Below are 19,858 nucleotides of genomic sequence, written 5' to 3' on the forward strand. Positions count from 1 at the left end.
TTCAGGCTGGTCCCCATTACCTTGAAACCTGGGCACAGTCACCATCGGGGAGGTGGGGAATGGAGTCACTGGGCTCCCTACACACACACTAGGCCCCAGGCGACCACACCCTGATGTCTGGGCTGCCTGGCTGCGGGGAGAGCCTTGTGCTGAGGCTGTGGAGCGGGACGTTCTGCTGGCAGAGGGGTGCATGGGGCACCTGGTCCAGTGCCAGGCGGTTCCCCCTGGTTACCACCATCAAGGTATGGAGGGGGCTGGGGAGTGAGTCTGTGAGGCAGCTGCATGTACATGGAAAGGACTAGCCAGACCTACATGCAATACCCTAGAGCGCTGATCACCCCAAGGTTTCCAGGTAGCAAGAAGCCCAGGCTCAAAGCCCCAGCTATTCCCCCACTCAGGACCTCTTCTACGGTCTGGCCACAGGCTCCTATTTAATGAGGTTTTTCTCTTCCCAGGGGAGGCTATTAGACAAGGGAAAGGCCCACCTGGCACGAGGCTGGATTCTGAGGTTTCCCAGGCCAACTTTGAGCTATGCTGCGACCTGGGGTTTAATTAGCAACCACAGAGGGTCAGATCAAGCCCTCACTCAGGTGAGAGGTTTCTCCGTGGCTTCCTGGCCAAATGGTTGACAGAGTAGCTGGCTGTGGAGTCATGTTCTTCCTACCTCTACGGACAGAGTGGAGACTTTGGGACTGTTTTCTTAGAGCTAGTACTTGAACCCCAGGCTGTGTTCTTAAGAATTCCCAGGGCTAGACTTGCCCTTTCTGCCAGCCAGCTTTACAGTCTTGAGAGCCAGAGCCAGAGCCTTCTCTGAAGCAGGTGGTTACACTCAAAAGTCCCCTGGTCTGAAGAGCAGTGGAAAGGGTTCATTCTACCCATTGGGCCAAGGCTCTAGGCATTTGTGTCCTTAGGCCATGAATGGCTAAAGTGCTTTTTATTTTTTTTTGCCAAGGTTCCCGAGAAAGGTGGGACCCTTGTACACCCCAGGTCGTGGGAATCTATCAGGATGAAAAGGCCCCAAAAGTTCCTATGAAGCTTTCTACTTTTGTGGATCCTCAGTGGTTATTCCTCCAAACAAGGATAAAACAGCTGTTTGTATCTGTGACTATTTTTTAAATATATTTATTTTGGATAGAGACAGAACTTGAGAGGGAAGGAGGATATAGAGAGGGATAGAGACAGAGAGACACCTGCACCACTGCTTCATCACTTGTGAAGCTTCCTGGTTCCAGTTGGGGACCAGGGGCTTCACTGCAGGGTCCTTGAGCACTGTAATGTGTGTGCTTAAGTAGGCATGTCCCCCCCAACATCAGTGACTATTGAAGTGGGTAGAACTGATACTCTTTTTTTTTTTTAATATTTGTTTATTCCATTTTGTTGCCCTTGTTGTTTTATTGTTGTTATTAATGTCGTTGTTGGATAGGACAGAGAAATGGAGAGAGGAGGGGAAGACAGAGAGGGGGAGAGAAAGACACCTGCAGACTTGCTTCACCACCTGTGAAGTGACTCCCCTGCAAGTGGGGAGCTGGAGGCTCGAACCGGGATCCTTATGCAGTTCTTGTGCTTTGCGCCATATGCGCTTAACCCGCTGGGCTACTACCACCCAACTCCCAGAGATGACATTCTTTTTTTAATATTTATTTATTTTCCCTTTTGTTGCCCTTGTTTTTTATTGTTATTGATGTCGTTGTTGTAAGATAGGACAGAGAGAAATGGAGAGAGGAGGGGAAGACAGAGAGGAGGAGAGAAAGAGATACCTGCAGACCTGCTTCACCGCCTGTGAAGCGACTCCCCTACAGGTGGGGAGCCAGGGGCTGGAACCAGGATCCTTACTCCGGTCCGTGTGCTTTGCACCACGTGCGCTTAACCCACTGCGATACCGCCCGACTCCCCAGAGATGATATTCTTAACCTTGTTTTATTAGGGATACACCAGACCAGGGTCCTAGAGTGAGGTCAGCAAGCCTAGAGTTGGATTTCCTAACCTACATCTTATCATGACTAGTTAAAAAGAACAGTATCACTGGAGTAAATGGAGGAGGCAAGAGACACCCCTGGGAAGTCCTGGGCATAGTAGGCAAGGAGGAGGGCTGAAATGGGAGTGGGATTGATCTCCTGAGCTTCAGAGGCTGGGAAAGGCCATTGGAAGCTTTAAGTAGAGGGAAAATGTGAACAGATTTTATGTGATAGCTGGCTGGAGGATGAGAAGTCACCATGGTTTAGACTGGGCAGGGGAGAGGGGAAAAAAGCTGTTTATATTCCATCTGCATACATACCCCAACCTTGTAGGACTGTCTCTGGGGTCATTGCTGGGGATAAAAGAAAGGCTGAGAGTGTGAGGTGCTTGCTTTGGAAGCTCCTCCTTATAACAGCAATAGGAAAGTCATAATACCCATGGCTTAGGGGCAGCCTGGCTCCATCACTGCCCTCCTCCAAGTGATGTCACCAGCTGGAGCTCCAGACATGGCTGGCTCCAGACATGGCTGATAATTGCCTATTGGCATAAGCAAAGAAGTGTGAGGTCTGGCACCAGGGGCACTGGGGTAGCACTCTGAGCATTTACTTCTTGCTTGTGAAGGGTCTTCAAGGTGAACAAAGGGTTTCACACATGTTTTTTCCTTGTTACCTGACACCTGTGCTCTTGGGTGGTGTCTATCCTCATAACTCTATAATCATCTCCATTTGACAAGAAACAGGTACTGGGTAATGTAAGTTCTTCTTAAAGGCCACACACACACCAGAGGAGCTGGTAGACCCAGCTCTTACTCCAGCTTAGAGTGGAGAGCCTTCCCTTGGGCTGACAAGAGTTTTCCTGCTATACCCATGGAGTTAAAAGCCTCTTATCCAAGGATGGGTCATCGGGCTCCTGAAGTGGCTGTGGTGCTAAATCCTAGCAACCTTGAAGGAGCCACCACTATCAGGGCATCAACCCAAATGCCTGAGGTCAGGAGCAAGCCTGGTATGTAAGGCACCTAGTGGGCAGACAGATGAGCAAGGGGCTGAAAGCTGGCAGGGTTAGTACCTCCTCCAATGACTGAGGGGAAGGGTGCAGCAGGCCTCCCCCGGAGGCAACAAAGTGGTGAAGGTCTGGGAGTCTATGCCCACCTGGGGGCCTCATACTTTCACTATACTGCTCTGCATAACCAGCCTTTTCTCTAACCCAAGACCCCCCCCCCAAAAAAAAAAAAAGCCAGTGCCAAGCTCATTCCCATGGGTTACCCTAGCCTTCCTTAAGCCTATGAGTCTCATCCATTGACAAAAGAAGAAACTGAAGTTCAGAAATATGAAAGAGACTCGCTAAATATACTGTGAGGACTTTTGCCCACAGGGTGGGAAGGAGCCAACTAATCCCATTTCTTCTATAAAATAGGCCAGAAGTCACTCATCTGTGGCCACAGTCAGCTGTCTCCTCAAACAAAGACCTGCCTGAGTGGGAAGCTGACCCCCAGTTATAGAGTACAGTATTCTCCAGGGCCCTAGTTTGCACGGAGCATATGCAGGGCTGGGCCTTGGCCCTGAGCAGCAACTCCTGTGGTCAGGTTGCATGGGGAGCCCCCTTCCCAGCCTGATTGAGTCATCTCGACAGACGCATGTGACTAGTGTAAAAAGTAAGAGTGCTGTGGTGCTAAGGAAACAGGAAGCTGGGTGGGTTGGACCCACCTCCCCTTAGTTTTTTTTTTTTTTTTTTTTTGGGGGGGGCTTTCTCTGAATTAATAAATCCTGTTAAGCATGAGGTAGGACAGAGGCCATAGGGACTCAGAGGAAATGGCCTACCACTCAGATCAGGAGGCCAAGAAGGAAGAATTTCCTGGGTAGATGAAATGTGTCTCCTGGTGTCTAGTGCACAGAAAGAGGCCTAAGAGGTGGGACTGCTTGGCAAAATCTGGGTTGACAGTGTGACTTAGATGGTGTTCCCTCTCAAGGCCTGTGGTTTTGAGTAATCCCACTTTTATTTGACTATTGTTGCCTGTACACAACTCATTGGGGCTCTGCCTATAGAAAGCCCCCACTGTACCTTCCCCCTCAGTCTACCCATGTTCACCCCTCTTCCTCATTTTTCAGCACAACAAGGCCAGTCAGCCTGCCCATGGTGTCCCCCAACTATCTCCCCTCTATGAACATTTCAGCAGCCCACACCCCACAGCTGCACCAGCTGACATCAGCCAGAAGCAAGGTAAGAGCCGAGGATAGGGACTGGGGGACAAGAAAATGCCAGAAAGCGGCATAAGGATCCCAGTTCGAGCCCCCTGGCTCCCCACCTGCAGGGGAGTCACTTCACAAGCAGTGAAGCAGGTCTGCAGGTGTCTCTCTTTCTCTCTCCCTTTCTGTCTTCCCTTCCTCTCTTCATTTCTCTCTGTCCTATCTAACAACAACATCAATAACAACAATAATAACTACAACAACAATGAAAAACAACAAAGGCAACAAAAGGGAAAATAAATATAAAAAAATAAAAAATAAAGTGCCAGAAAGCTGGATTGAAGCACTGGGGGCAGGTGGGGGCTGGGGAGAGTGATAGGTGGTCAAAATCTGAAGGTTTCAAGTTCAGCCTAAATCCAGAGCGACCTCTAGGGTCAGTCGGACATCAGACAATAACTATAAATTTCATAGTGGATCCCTCCCCCCAGTGAGAAAATGGAAAGTGGTGGTTGTGATGGCTGATTCACCTCAGCCTCAGGCAGTCATTCTGAAATCAGCCACTGTCAGCTGTGGGAAACCTGCTGACTTGGGAGGATGGGGGGTTTTGCAGTGGAACCTGGCTCCCCAGGCCAAGTTCCCTCAAGCCAGGGGCCTGACCTCCTATCAAGAAAAGCAGTCCCAGAGTCTCTAGCAGAGAAACAGTGCACCCAGGTCTGACAAGGCCTGAGCTCCCAGTTCTGAGTGACTCAAACACTACCAGTAGCCGGCCAGTTTCCCAAAACAAGTCACTTGGCCCCTCTGCCTTTGATTTCCTAGCCTGTAAATCACCACAGTGGTCTAGACCTGAATAAGCTGGTATGTCTGGTTCTCTAGGAAAGGGGGTGGTATCCTAAAGGCTCCCATGGGAGACAGCAGGGTACAATAACTGCTGCAGAAGCCTTCAGGTCAGGCTGGCTTGCTTACTTGACCTCTCTTCATTGCAGTTCACAGACCTCTACAGACCCCTGATCTCTCTGGCTTCTACTCTCTGACCTCAGGCAGCATGGGACAGCTTCCCCACACTGTGAGCTGGTGAGTGTGGGCCCAGTGGGGAAGGGGCACTGTGTACTGTGTGCTGGTTGGACCTAGACCTGCTCTTCTATTTCCCCCTTCTACCCATCCACCCAGTGCAGCACACCCTAGTGCCAGCTCTGTACAAGGGGAAAGTACCGGCCAGTAGCACCTGATCCCAGACCTTTTGAACTTCAGCACTGATTAGGATAACCTGGGACTGTTTAGGATCTTCAGTAGATGAGGAAGAAAGGGTGGGCCTGAGCAAGGAGGTGACACCATGAATGGCCCCAAGAGAGACTTGCTTTTCACACCTCAGTATATACCCATAGCCCTTCCTCGGTTGAGCTGCTGGAGGGACAGGGCCCCTTTTAAGGCCTACTTAAAAGTCCATACTCTGGAGAATTGGGCATTAGCGCAGTGGGTTAAGCGCACATGGCACTAAGCGCAAGGACCAGCAGAAGGATCCTGGTTCAAGCCCCCTGATCCCCACCTGCAGGGGAGTCGCTTCACAAGTGGTGAAGCAGGTCTGCAGGTGTCTTTCTCTCCCCGTCTTCCCCTCCTTTTTCCACTTTTCTCTGTCCTATCCAACAATAACTACAATAATAAAACAAGGGCAAAAGAGAATAAATAAATATTTTAAAAATGTCCATACTCTGACTAACTTGGGGGTAAATTAAGGCTGAGGAAAGGTCAGCTAGGGACAGTCCCACCCTCAGTTATGGACCAAAATAACCTGTCTTCACTTGGAAGTTGGGCCTCAGGAGGCTACTTGGCTCTTTGCAGTCAGCTAGGATATTATCTGGGCAGGTCCCTAGCTTCTCTTCTTCTAGCGTTTGCCCTTCTTCGGTAGCCAGTCAACAGCGTCAGGTTGAGCTGCTTGTTGCTGGCTTTGAAAGTGACTGGGATCCATGTGGATTCAGTCGGCTAGGAATGATTGTCTCTAAACTGGAATCACTCAGTAACAGAAGACTGGCTTTCCAGGAAGGCTGTGGGCCAAAGGTTGCCCCCTGGTGGCAGATGCATGAAACACAGTGGAGTCCTTTGGTCTTCTAGGCTGATCTGCATCAGACCCATGACGAGGTGGGGTGGTGGTGGGGAGTCCTCCGCATCTGGCCAACAGCCAGTCTGCTAACAGATGTCTCTCCCAACCACAGGCCCAGTCCTCCTCTCTACCCCCTGTCCCCTTCATGTGGATATAGACAGCACTTCCCTGCCCCCACCACAGCCCCTGGCGCCCCCTATCCCAGGTGAGTCCCCTCCCCTGCAGCCAGGCTCCTGCTTCTTGTTGCCCAGGCTTCAGTGCCCACAGGAGGCCATGCCCAGCCCAGTGTCTGTCCTGTGCTAGTCTTTCGTCCAGTTGTCCGTCTGTCATTCTGCAGCCCCCTGCTGCCCTGTACTTGGTAGTAAAACCAGTGAGAGTACAAGAAACCCAGGTCCAGGCTATAGTGTTCAGGAAAGCATCACAGAGAGGTGGGACAGTGTACAAACACACATTTGTGCTCCTGCCTCTGTGTAGCTCCAGTCAGCTGCCATGCAGATGCTTGCCCTCGCCTGTTATGCATCCATGAGGGAAGGGCAGGTAAGGTAAGCTGGGCTATGCCCAAGCGAGTTACCTAAGTATCTCCAGCCTCTGCTCAAGTACACTAGATTCCATGCCTGTTTATGCAGCCAGGGGCAATGAATGTAGCATCCACATAATAGCAAGAAAATGAAGAGCAAGGTGTGTATGTGGCGGGAGGGGGGGGGGCTGAGAGCAAAGGAGCAATGCCAGGTATGGATAAAAAGGTTCAACAGACATTTTCAGCCTTGTTAGACTCACAGCCCAGAGTGAGAGGGTAACAAGGAAATGACAAGAAGACCCTTGATGGTTTAGGAAGAGCTTCATGAGAAGCATAGTATTCTCCTAAGCAAGGGTGGTAGAGAGAACAATAGTTGGTTAAATGGAAAGTGATGGAAGAGGGTAAGAATGGCCAGCAGGAATGCTTGTTCTATTTTGTGGGCAGTGGGGGAATTTGAGCACTCAGGAGTTTTTAAAAGGTAGAAAGTATAGAAAAAAGTATAGAAAGACCTGCCTGGAGTCAAGCAGTAAAATCTACATAGGAGATGGAAAGGGGACAGATTAAAAGACTGTTCAGGGGCTAAGGAAACAGCATAATGGCCTTACAAAAAGACTTCAATGTCTGAGATACTAGAGGGCCCAGGTTCAGTCCCACAACTGAGCAGTATTCTGATGGGGGGGGGAGGAGGAGCCACAAGAGGAGCATATATGTAGTGGTAGGCTTTTTTTTTTTTTTTTTCCTCAATGTGCCTAATTGTTGGGAGCAGGTATTTGTATGCATCTCTGTCTGTGCAGATCAATGGCGCTGGAGTATCTGCTACACCTCTTGTGTATTGTATAGGGGCCTCCCTCTGTCTAAAGGTCTGGCTCAGTGTTGACTCTCCTGCTCCTAGGTTCACCCACCCATCCCTGATGCTAGGCTCCGGAGTACCTGGCCATCCTGCAGCCATCCCCCACCCAGCCATTGTGCCTCCATCAGGGAAGCAGGAGCTGCAACCCTATGATCGTAGCCTGTAAGTGAAAAAAAAAAAAGACACAATGGGGCGTTAGAGAAGTGTAGGTGGCAATCCTCAAGCTTCCACCTGTTAAGTCAAGGATACAAGTTCTTCCTGCCAGGCCCAAGGTCTATTGCATAGAAGCTAAAGAATAGCCAAGAAGACCTCTAGCCAGTTGGGGGACCAGGCTGTACAAAGGGTTAAGCGCACATAGTACAAAGTTCCAGGACCCACGAAAGAATCCTGGTTCGAGCCCCTAGCTCCCCACCTGCAGGGGGTTGCTTCACAAATGGTGAAGCAGGTCTGCAGGTGTCTTATCTTTCTCTTCCCCTCTCCTCAATTTGTCTTATCAAAAAAAAAAAAAATGCAGCAGTGGATTCGTGGTGCAGACACCAAGTCTCCCCCCCCCCAAAAAAAAAAAAAAAAACCTCTAGCCAGGCTATCTTGTAACTGTTGCTACTGGCCAGTTTTTTTGTTTTTGCCCTCAGAAGCAATAAGGGTTTAATGTAAGCCATGGAGATGACACTGTGGTTATGAAAATATTTTACCTATGACCTGCTTAAAAATAAATTTAAAGTGAGTAGGCTGATATACCCAGTTGAGTGGACATGTTCATGGACCCAATTCAAGCCCCCCAGCCCCCATCTTTGGGGGGGAAGCTTTGTTGAGTGAAGCAATGCTGCGTCACCCTTTTTCCTTCTCACCCTCTTCCCTCTCAATTTCTGTCACTATCCAATACATACATATTTAAAAAAAAAATTTAAGGGTAGGAGTAGATAACATAATGGTTATGTAAAGAGACTCTAGTGCCTGAGTCTTCAAAATCCCAGGTTCAGTGCCTCACACCACTATAAACAGCAATACTCTGGTAAAAAAAATAAAAGTGTGTAAAAAAAAAAATACCCATACTATACATATATGAAATAGAGACAGGAGAGATAGAATGACCAGAGCACCACTCAGCTTATGGTGGTGCCAGAGATTGAATCTGAGACCTCAGAGCCTCAGACATGAAAGCTTTTTGTATCACCATTATGCTGTTTCCCTAGCCCAAAAAATAAATCTTAAAAAAATTCTTTACACGTACACATTTTTCTTATTTAGCTTTCATAGGAGCAATTAAACTGACTGCCTATTTAGGGGTAGGTAAAAAAAAAAAATCTGTATAGAAAATCCTAGTGTCTGCGCGCGCGTGTGCGCGCGCACGCACACACACACACACACCTTAGGTGGACACAGTGAAAGTTCCTGAATGATCTGGAAATGTGCCCTTCAGGAAGACTCAGGCAGAGGCCAAAGCAGAAAAGGAGGCCAAGAAACCAACCATCAAGAAACCCCTCAATGCCTTCATGCTGTACATGAAAGAAATGAGAGCCAAAGTGATTGCCGAGTGCACGCTCAAAGAGAGTGCTGCCATCAACCAGATCCTGGGCCGCAGGGTGAGGCTATGGGCAGGTGGGTTGGCAGGGGTGGCGCCTAACTACCTACACCCAGAAACAGCCTGGTGACTAATACAGCACCCTACCCCCCTCCCCCCCAACTGCAGTGGCACGCACTGTCTCGAGAAGAACAGGCCAAGTACTATGAACTAGCACGGAAGGAGAGGCAGCTACATATGCAGCTGTACCCAGGCTGGTCAGCACGGGACAACTATGTGAGTAGCCAGTGACATATAACGGGCTGGGATGGAAACTAGTCTGAGTGACCCTTGTATTGAATCACAGTACCAGCAGGGATGGAAGGCAGGACTGCCACCTTGAAAACACATATGAAAATGGAGAATTCAAGAACTCACCCCATGCTCAGCTCATTAGAGACATTAAGAGCTACCCCTAAAGACAGGCCATACCCTGTTTTCCGGTGAGAGTGCACTCCCATACAGGTCTGCTGCCCAGTATTTGAGGGAGTGTATAAGCAGCAGCAGTCTGGAAGTCATCTCTATTCAAAATGGAACTGACATGAATACAGGAGGATCCTGCATGCCCAGAATCCTGCAGCAGTCAGACCGCTCAGCTCACCGGGGTTACAGTATCTGCCTGTCAGATACAAGCATCTCTTTGTTCCCTGCAGGGCAAAAAGAAGAGGCGGTCAAGGGAAAAGCACCAGGAATCCAATACAGGTGAGGCATTCCTTCAGCAATAGTGAAGGCTTCTCTTCAGATGTCCACTGCATGAGCAGCCCTGCTCCGGCCTGGAGTGAGGGACAAGAGTGCTTAGCTAGAAACCTTCAAGGTCTGGCTGGCCCCTGGCTCCTGTGGAAACAATGCCTACATCTCACAAGTAAAATCTGTGTGTAGTGTACAATTGCTGAGTCCCAAGGAAGACAGCCAAAGCCAATTCATGTAGTAGTGATGTGTTACCCTGTTATGTCTCTACCACCTTTGCTACTGTCCAGCCTCTGCCAGAGAAGCTACTAAGAAACAGCTGTGTGCTAAGCCCGAACATTGTCTTGCCTAGTTCTGCTGAGGTAGGAACAGGTTGTATGGGCAGAGGCTGAGCCAGGTTCGCAGTCTCAGCCTGCTAGCTAATTCCTGCTAATTTCTCTTTGACCTGCATTTGTGGTAGTGCAAAGGGCTCTGTGTGGGGGACCCAGGGAGTTCATACTCTCCTGCAAGTTTCCTTGCTGTGGGTGAATTCTTGTCTCAATTCTTACTAATTCAGATTCCATATCCTCAATTACTTTCTTAGCTGTGTTGCCCACAGACAAGGAAGCAGGAGGTTAGAGCTGGGGCAAGGCAGAATTCGTAGCTCAAAGGTTGGAAAATGAGCCTTTCCACTGGGAAAAAGATGTAGGAAAGCTTGTGCTTATATGGGTCAAGTGACTTGGGCACAAGTAAAATGAAGAATAGGATAACTGACCAGATATTTGGGGGAGGAGGTGAGCAGCCCTATGGCAGGAGAGGCTAGATCCCCACAGATCTCCCTGGGCTCATCTCATGTAGCTCCCATGCTGCAAGTGTGCTAAGTCACAGAGAAGACAGCCTCATAGGTTCCCTCCCTACCCACTCCATATTCTTCAGGCTGCCTCCACTGCCCAGCTGGGTGCCCCACCTTTCCTGATACTTTGGCTTGGGGGCTCTTGGGTTCCCCCTGGGGCTGGCTGTGCCATGGAGAGGCCTGCTCTGCTGTGGGGGCTGTGGGGTGTCTGTGACTGCTAACACTGATATTACCTCTCTTTCTGGGCCCTGCTCTGCCCTGCTGCCTGCCTGCTCGCCCTCTGCTCTGCAATGCCCCTATGGCATGGCTGTGAGCAGACCCTGGCTCGCCTAAGAAATGTCGTGCTCGCTTTGGCCTCAACCAGCAGACGGATTGGTGTGGTCCGTGCAGGTGGGTTTGTCCCCACCACCGTTCTCCCTTTGCTTTAAGCTGCTTCCCCTGACTCTGCACATGTTCTGTTAGATCTGCATCCCTCCTCTGCCCCTCCCCCAACTACACATCCAGGTTGGCAAGTCTGAGGGAAAAACACTAAACATAGTTTGTGGGAAAGATCATTTGGGGCTAGGTTGATGTAGTAGTATAGGGGCAGAAATGATGGAAATGATATTCAAGGGAAGAAAAGGCAGAACTTAATTAGCTCTGGTGTCTGGGTTCCCCCTGAAATGTTGGTCTGGTGCTAACCAGGACTAGCAGCAGCAAACCTTCATGTGGGAGAACCTGTATAACTTGATTGTTAAGTAGCCATCTGATTCATACCTTGTTCTTGAGAAAAGGCTTGAAGGATACAGAGAAAGCATGGGGGGCATTTCTGAGCTATACTAGTCAAAGGGCCATAATCAGCCCTCTTGCACAGAGCCTGTTTCACTGTAAACCAGAGAGATGCAAATGTGAAAAGAAGGGTAATTTCAAGTGGCTCAAATTGCCAGATCTGGGTATAGGCCAGGCTGGTGACACTGAGGGTACTCCAGGCAGTAATTTCACAGACTATAGCTTTTCAGAGTATCCACTATATTCAAAAGCAAAGCAAGTTGGGGGGACAAGGAGAGAGGGAACAGGATAGTGTATGTTGACATCCAGGATGGGAGGCAATCCTGTCCTGAGAGGAAGTCCTATTCCAACTATCAGATTCTTCTTCTAGCGTTTGCCCTTCTTCCGTAGCCAGTCAACAGCGTCAGGTTGAAAGCTGTCAGGAGCTGCTTGTTGCTGGCTTTGAAAGTGACTGGGATCCATGTGGATTCAGTCGGCTAGGAAGGTTCGTCAGTTTCCCCAATGAATGGGTACTCACGGGATGCACCACGAGGTCGATCCAATGCATCCAGTACTCAGATAAAAGTATAGCACAAAAAGATGGTAGCAATTGATAAGAGACACTGTCTATATCTAAGTCCCCTCTTATGTCCCTAACCTAGCTTAGAGCACTGGAGTTAGTTGCTGAGCCCAAGAAGCCACGGGCATTGTAGCCCCTTGCCTTAAAGCAAAGCTGGGCCCCACAAGCAGATAAAACGGGCTTAAAGGCAGATAGGAGAGAGGGCTCCCCTGATGTGTGGAGCGCAGGCCTAATGATAAAGGGTCCATGTACCACCTTGTGGCTGTGCTGGGAACTGCACTAAACTAGGCTTGTGCTGATTCAGGTCTGCACCTAAACTAGACTTGTGCTGATTCAGGTCTGAAGACAGGCAAGTGTCATGGAGAATGGGGACAAGAGGTCAACTAGGCCTGTGCAAAGACAGCATTTTTTTTTTTTTTGGTTGTGGTGTATGACTATGAATTCACCCTCTGTTTACAGATAACTCTCTTCACTATTCCTAGGAGGAAAAAGAAATGCATTCGGTACTTACCAGGAGAAGGCCGCTGCCCCAGCCCCGTTCCTTCCGATGACAGTGCTCTAGGCTGCCCTGGGTCCCCAGCCCCCCAGGACTCACCCTCATATCTCCTGCTGCCCCGCTTTCCTACAGAACTGCTTGCTAGCCCTGCGGAGCCAGCACCGACATCACCAGTTCTCTCAGCAGCTCTCAGCCTCCCAGCCCCCTGGCCCCCCATAGGGACCCAGCAGCACCCTGCAGAGTACACAGGCACACCTACAGGGATCTCAGAGACAGGCAGCCTAGCAGGCATGAGACATGTGGCCTCCTCTGAGGGCACACCCTCTGAGAGAAGACAGAGCCCCAGACCACGTGGAAACCGGCCAGGGACCTTGTTAACTTCTCTGAGTACAAGTCCCGGAGATTTCAGAGGCTGCACAACTTCTGCCTGAACCTGAGGCCATCAGTTCAAACTGCAATGGGAATCAGCTCTATTCTGTCATCTAATCAAGAGCCCCTCATACCCAAGACAGCCTCCATCTCTTTTTACCATCTGTCTTGCCAGTCATATGCCCCTATATCCCTTGCTTTTCTGCTATAGATCATAGAAGGGCTGGACCGAGCCCAGCTGCCTTTGCTTCCAGATTTGCCCTCCTCACAAAACACTCCACAGACCAACAACGAGCGTTTATCAAAAGCCACATAAGCATGGCTATAACCACAAAGCTCTTATAACAATGCTTCTCTCTTAAGGTCCTGGAGAAGCTCTGTTTACAGAAAACCAGCTGTTTGTAAGCTGGACCAGAAGGGGCTTCTTGCTATTCTCAGGAGCTTGCAAGGAGAGGAGGGAATGGAATAAGTTTAGGCCTAGCACCATAGGCAGTAAGAATAACCTGACACTCACTTCCTTATCAAGAAAGCGTGGAGGATGGTGATGGAGTATCAGGCTCAATTTACTTGGAAATATTTCCAGAGAACTTAACCTGCCTACGAAGTCCCAGGTATGTCACTAGTGAAAACAAGTCATTGTCCAAAAACCAGTATGTATCCTTCCCTATTCTAGAATCTTTCTCAAAGCTGTCTCCAGCTTACCCATGTCAGTCTAGCTTGCTTCTTGTGTATTTATTTGTGAAGGACAAACCCCAACCTCATGACAGCCAATACTCACCTCCCAGAATGAAATCAGGCCACCATCAGTTTCACTAGGGGGCTAGAAAATAAAAAGGACTATTCCAACCAAAGCAAGGAGCCCAGAAAGCCTCCAGCAATGGACAATGGGTTTTCACCACAGCCTATTTAACCCATTTCTGAGCCAAGCTTTAACCCTGAGCCTTAAACAGTTTTAATTTAACTTGTTTTTGCCTCCTCAATGTACATAGCCTGAGTCCAAAGGAATAGGGCTGTCTGTGTACACCACTCCCTCATCAAAAGTTCTACTAAAGTTCCTACTTTAGCTACTGGTTCCTCAGAATCCAAAGATATATTCTAGCATATTGTTGCAAGAAGCCTTGAAAGAGAAAAAGGACCATTGTAGCATTCAAGATATTTTTGTATTGTTAATGCATTGCCATAGAACAAATTTTCTAATGTGAGAATAAAGATACTTTTTACTGGGTTTCTTCAACGTTTGGATATGAGGAATAACCTGACACTTCTCTGTAGCCACGAAAACAGTTTATTAAGATACACATGTTCTCAAAACTTTCAAACCCTCCTCTCTTAAACCCCTCACAACTGATGCAGATCAGTCTGTCCCAGTACTCAGAATAAATGGGTCTGAAACGGCCATGCAGATCCTATGACAAATCAACCAAGGTATGTGATCACTAGATTCCATTTTCTCCTGGAGGGTAGGGACAGAGAAGGGAACAACACAAATGTGTATATTTTAAGCCCCCCCCCCAAAAAAAAAAAAAAAACAGGAATCTTCTGTAACTTGGTATTTTAAAATTATCACCCTTCAGAAGATTAAGATACTTGAAGAATTCATATTTTTTCTTTAAAATTTTTTATTGGATAGAGACAGAAATTGAGAGGAGGGGGAGATAGATCGAGGGAGTGAGAGACACCAGCACTTGCAAAACTTTCCCCCTGCGGGGGTGGAGGTAGGGGAGGGGGAATCTGGGTCCTTGTGCACTGTAATGTAAGCACTTAATCAGGTGTGCCTGGCCCAGGATTTTTTTTTTTAAGTTATTTATTAATGAGAAAGAGACCAGCCATCACTCTGGTACATGTGCTGCCAGGGATCGAACTTGGGACCTCATGCTTGAGAATCTAGTACCTTAGCCACTGTGCCACCTCCCAGACCACCAGGATTCATGTTTTTATGCAAGACTGCTACAGTGTGAGAACCCTACAGTAATCAGCTTTATACACAGCAGCTTCTGTTATGCACTATTCTTGAGCCCCCTTGTGAATGTAAAAAAAGGTGTCAAAGCATCTCAACCATTAGGTACAAATACTAAGCAAATAGTGATGCTACTGAGAAACCATATACTATAATTTTCACTTAGTCTAGTTATATTTTGGGATTGTTTTAAAATATTTATAAAGTCCTCTTTCAGACTAGTGTCTCTTTAAAGTAGGCCATTGGAGACTGTAATCCCAGCCTTGCTCCTATCTTGATGGGTGTGAGAGACCAGCCATTCTCTTGACATCTGCCCCATTTAAAGAATTCCACTCTGGATACCGGCCTAGTTTTTTTAAAAAAAGACCTGGTTGCTGCATCTGATTTGGTGTCTCATTTTTGAGTACACAGAGAACATGAATAATGCACCCTTTGTGTATTCTAAGGGTAGAGGGGAGAGTTCAGCAACTTTGTTAAAACCAGACCAGACTTTAAAAAAAAAAAACTTCAACCCCCCCAAATTACACCAACATATTCCTGTGAGGCCACAAGGTGATGTGAGATAGTGGTCCTAACTTCAACTTTCACCACAACCCAAGAACTCTGGTTCCTAAGACATAAAACTATAAATGTCCATCCCAGGCTCCTACTCTCATTCCCAGACAACAGATCCTGACCCTGGAACTACTCCCTGCCCTACAGTCCTCTGTAGATAAGGCAAAGGCTCGGCCCAGCAAGATAGGGCTTTAAATTTTCCAATTTGAAGGGTGTTTTGGCCCTTTATAGGCAGCCTCGTGGCTAGGTTCCTCCGACTGATGACTTTTTTGAATGCCCTGGTCTAGTCTGTATAGTCCAATGAGGGAGGCCACAAGTATAGGGAAGCAGAATTTTTTTTTTTTTTTAAACCAGAGCACTGTTCAGCTCTGGCTTATGGTGGTGTGGGGGGATTGAACCTGGGATTTTGGAGCCTCAGACATGAGAGTCTGTTTGCATAACCATTATGCTATCTACCCTCCGCCCTTTTTTGTTTGTTTTATTTTTTAATTTTTTAACCAGAGCACTCAGAAACTTCTTTACACTGTGCCAATATATACTTCTACAAAAACAGCACAGAAGGATTAAGGGTAGCAAGAACTTGTCAGGACTATCAAAGCAAAGGCTAAAAACAAATCACTGAAAATTGTTTTGGAAAGGCTATTATATCTATGTCTCAAGTTTCCTTAGAGCTTTTAAGACTTCATCCAGGGTCCAGGTGGTGGTTCACCTGGTTGAGCGCACATTACAATGTTCAAGGATCTAGTTTAAGCCCCCATAATAAGCTTCAAGTGGTAAAGCAGTGTTACAAGTGTCTTGTTTTCTGGCCGTCTCTGGTCAATAACAAAAGTTCATCCAAACACACCCTAGTTCCTCAGTTACGACAACTCCCCTGATACCAAGTTGTAAAATTTCATTTCAGGTTGCAAATCCTTAGGCTCTCTAATGGTGGAACACTTAACAGATCTCCAACTGTCCATGATGGGCAGAGGAAATCTGAAAGGGTCATAGACAAGAACAGAGGGGAATGTTCCCATAGTCAATTCCCTAGAATACAAATTCAGTTTCGATCAGAAGGGATTTTAAAATCAGTAGGGTTAGCATGAGATTGGGTAAAGTTAACTGGTGAAGGAAAAAATTCCATCCAGGGCCCCCCTAGTAGTTCTAAAGTGACAAGTAGTAAGATCTCAGTTCTGAAAGACACGACGTATATGAGCAATAGTTATTAGTTCAAACTGGTAATTCAAGTTCACCAGAGGTTCTGGACAGTCCTTCCTTTTGCATCCAGATGTCTTTTCAATCCTTTATCTTGTTCATTCAGGAATATTCAGGCAATGGGAAGGAGGGAGAATTAATGGAGGAATGAGGGTTCACACATTAAAAAAAAAAGAAATGTTTTTATTGCTGTTGTTGATGTCGTTGTTGGATAGGACAGAGAGAAATGGAGGAGAGGGAGACAGGAGAGAAAGACACCTGCAGACCTGCTTCACTGCTTCTGAAATTCCTCCTAAAGTTATATGTGAGAATACTTATGAAGAGGTTGGCATAAAGCAAATTAAGTACACAGTAAATACTTCCTGAAAACTACAAGTTGAGCAGTGTTGGAATGTTTTAATACTATATTCCTCCCACAAAATACATCTTCATACAAGACAAAACCAAAAATGAAAAATACTGGGAGGTAGCCAAGTATGTCACCCAGGAGTTTAAGAACTACTTCTGAAATCAAGTCCCACAATGGAAATCTATAAACACTTTCACCAGCCTTTAAGTGAACAATGTTTTCTTAGTTTTTTTATATTTTATTTCCTTTTGTTGCCTTTTTTTATTGTTGTAATTATTGTTTCTATTGATATCGTCATCATTGGATAGGACAGAGAAATGGAGAGAGAAGGGGAAGACAGGGACGCGACTCCCCTACAGGTAGGGAGCTGGGGGGACAAACTGGGATCCTCAAGCCGGTCCTTGTGCTTGGCGCCACCTGTGCTTAACTCGCTGTGCTACCGACTGACTCCCAATTACTTCCCTTTTTATGAGAGATTAAGCACTGCTTAGCACTGGCATTACTAGAAACTGGATCTAGGGCCTCAAGAATGCAAGTCCTGTGCTCTACCACTAACCTGTCTCTAGATGCTGAGCTCTCTCTAGCTACTATGTAGACTTTTTCTCCAAACTGTTTTTTTGTGATTAATAGTGGTTAAAAGATTGTAAGATTGCAGGGTCTAATTCCACACCACACCTATCACCAAAGTTTTATGTTCCCAACCTCTCAATGATAACTAGCAGAGTGATTATTTTTTCAAGAGTTAACTAGATCATAAATTAGCAGATGAGGCACAAGGATGGTACCATACCAGTCTGTGCGAAACCCCAGAGGCCCCAGGCTCAATCCCAAGCACCATGATATAAAGCTGAGCCACGCTCAGGTAAGTTTAAAACAAAACAAAAAAACAGATGAGACAACCCAGCTATAATCAAACACTAAAACCAGGACAAATATAATTATAATAATAATTAGCTTATTTCCTAACTTAAGGGAGCCAGGGATCCAGAAATAGAAATAATCACAGGGAGTGGCAAACTTTGTTCAGAGTATGTGTTTTAGGCTTTTTGGTCTAATGTGTACTTTTTTTTTTGTTGGTGGGAGATTGATCCTGAGACTTTGGAGATTCAAGCATGAGTCTCCTTGCATAACCATTAGGCTATCTACCCCCGCACTTTAAATAATTCTTTTTTAATTTAAATTATCTTTATTGAATAGAGACATTCAGAAACCGAAAGAATGGGGGAGATAGAGAGGGAGACAGAGACACTTGCAGCACTGCTTCACCACTCGCAGAGCTTTCCCCCTGTAGGTGGGGATGGGTGTGTGTGTGTGTGTGTGTGTAAGTAACCTGGGTCCTTGTGCACTACAACATGTGCACAATCAGGTATGGTGTGTGTGTGTGTGTGTGTGTGAGTGAAACCTGGGTCCTTGTGCACCATAACATGTGCACAACCAGGTACACCACCACCCGGCCCCAAATAATTCTTTAAAAATTTAAAACCAGGGTGGTAGTGCAGTGGGTTAAGCACACATGGAACGAAGTGCAAGGATCCCAGTTCGAGCCCTAGGCTCCCCACCTGCAGGGGAGTCGCTTCACAAGCAGTGAAGCAGGTCTGCAGGTGTCTTTCTCTCCCGTCTTCCCCTCCTCTCTCCATTTCTGTCCTATCCAACAACGACATCAACAATAGCAATAATAACAACAACAACAATAAAAACACACAAGGGCAACAAAAGGGAAAATAATTAATAAATATTTTTTTAAATATTAAAAAAAAAAGTAAAACCATTTTAAATTCAAGACTGCAAAAATAAGACCATAGCCTCAATTTTACACATGCACAGGTTGTATTTGCAATCTTTGGTACAATCTACAAATGGGAATGAATGTGAGAAAGAATGGGAAACAAGTTAAAAAAATAAGGCAAATATGGGACGAAAAGGCAAACTGTCAAGCTATAATATAAGCTAGAAGAACACACAGTAAAATAAAGATAATATACAAGACTACACATGAATACAAATGATGCTAACTAGGAAAGGAGGGAAAAAGGAAGCAAATAGCTTGGGAAGGAGCAGTGGCTAGAATTCTGGGTTCAGTCTCTCTCATTAAATGTGCCAGAATAATGTTGTGATTCTTTTCTTTTATATATATGTGTGTGTGTGTATATATATTATTATTATTATTATTGGATAGAGACAGAAATTGACAGGGGAGGGAGAGACACCACAGTCCTGCTGCATCACTCCTGAAGCTTTCCCCTAGGTGGGGATTGGGACTTTGAACTTGGATCCTTAAGCACTATAACAAGTGCATTCAACTAGGTGCACTGCCATCACCTGGCCCCTTTCTCCTTTCTACCACAAATAAATCCTTTATTTTTACCAGAGCAAAAAGGCTTATGGTGGTATGGGGGATTGAACTTGGGACTTTGGAGCTTCAGGCCTGAAAGTTTCTATACATAACCATTATTCTATCTTTATTGGCTAGAGAAAGCCAGAAATTGAGGAAGGAGGAAGTAGAGAGACACACATCTGCTGCACTACTACACCACTTGCAGAGCTTTCCTCCTGGCAGGTGGGGCTGGGGATTTGAACCTTGGTCCTTGCCCATTGTAACATGTGCTCAACCAGGTATGCCACCACCCAACCCCTATAAAACAAACAAAAACCCCTTTTATTAAAAAAAAAGAAAAAGAAAAAAGAAAATAATGGGAGCACAAGACAAAAATTATGAGCCATCGCAAGTCATCAAGAAAAATTCAACAATACTGTAAGGGAGAGCTGCAACAATAGCAGTACTTTTGTGTGCCTGGCTACAGCAGTGAAAAACTGAAGCACTGGCTCCACTGAACAGTATCAGTGACAAGTAGAGAGACAGTAGTCTATCAATACCTTATTGTTATGTCAGCAGTCTCCAGTGAACTAGGAAACTGCCTGCAAGTTTTTTC

The 19,858-nt window shown here is 46.6% G+C and overlaps 1 protein-coding gene across 7 annotated transcripts in view; it reads left to right on the top strand.

The window, feature by feature from the left end:
• TCF7 (transcription factor 7) overlaps positions 1-14,098 on the top strand; it is a 35,844-nt gene extending 21,746 nt beyond the window's left edge. The window contains exons 4-12 of one of the 7 annotated variants that reach the window (XM_060178254.1): positions 4,062-4,173; positions 5,123-5,210; positions 6,347-6,439; positions 7,644-7,763; positions 9,022-9,184; positions 9,292-9,399; positions 9,816-9,864; positions 10,999-11,071; positions 12,491-14,098. In XM_060178254.1, the coding sequence (XP_060034237.1) occupies positions 4,062-4,173; positions 5,123-5,210; positions 6,347-6,439; positions 7,644-7,763; positions 9,022-9,184; positions 9,292-9,399; positions 9,816-9,864; positions 10,999-11,071; positions 12,491-12,935 (1,251 nt within the window). In that variant the 3' untranslated portion in view covers positions 12,936-14,098. Of the gene's footprint in view, positions 1-4,061; positions 4,174-5,122; positions 5,211-6,346; positions 6,440-7,643; positions 7,764-9,021; positions 9,185-9,291; positions 9,400-9,815; positions 9,865-10,998; positions 11,072-12,467 lie in introns of all 7 variants that reach the window. The other 6 variants (XM_060178260.1, XM_060178257.1, XM_060178258.1 and 3 more) reach the window with 6 other exon arrangements.
• Positions 14,099-19,858: the final 5,760 nt, after the last annotated feature.

Source organism: Erinaceus europaeus, chromosome 2 (assembly GCF_950295315.1).
Source record: "Erinaceus europaeus chromosome 2, mEriEur2.1, whole genome shotgun sequence".
Taxonomy (NCBI): domain Eukaryota; kingdom Metazoa; phylum Chordata; class Mammalia; order Eulipotyphla; family Erinaceidae; genus Erinaceus; species Erinaceus europaeus.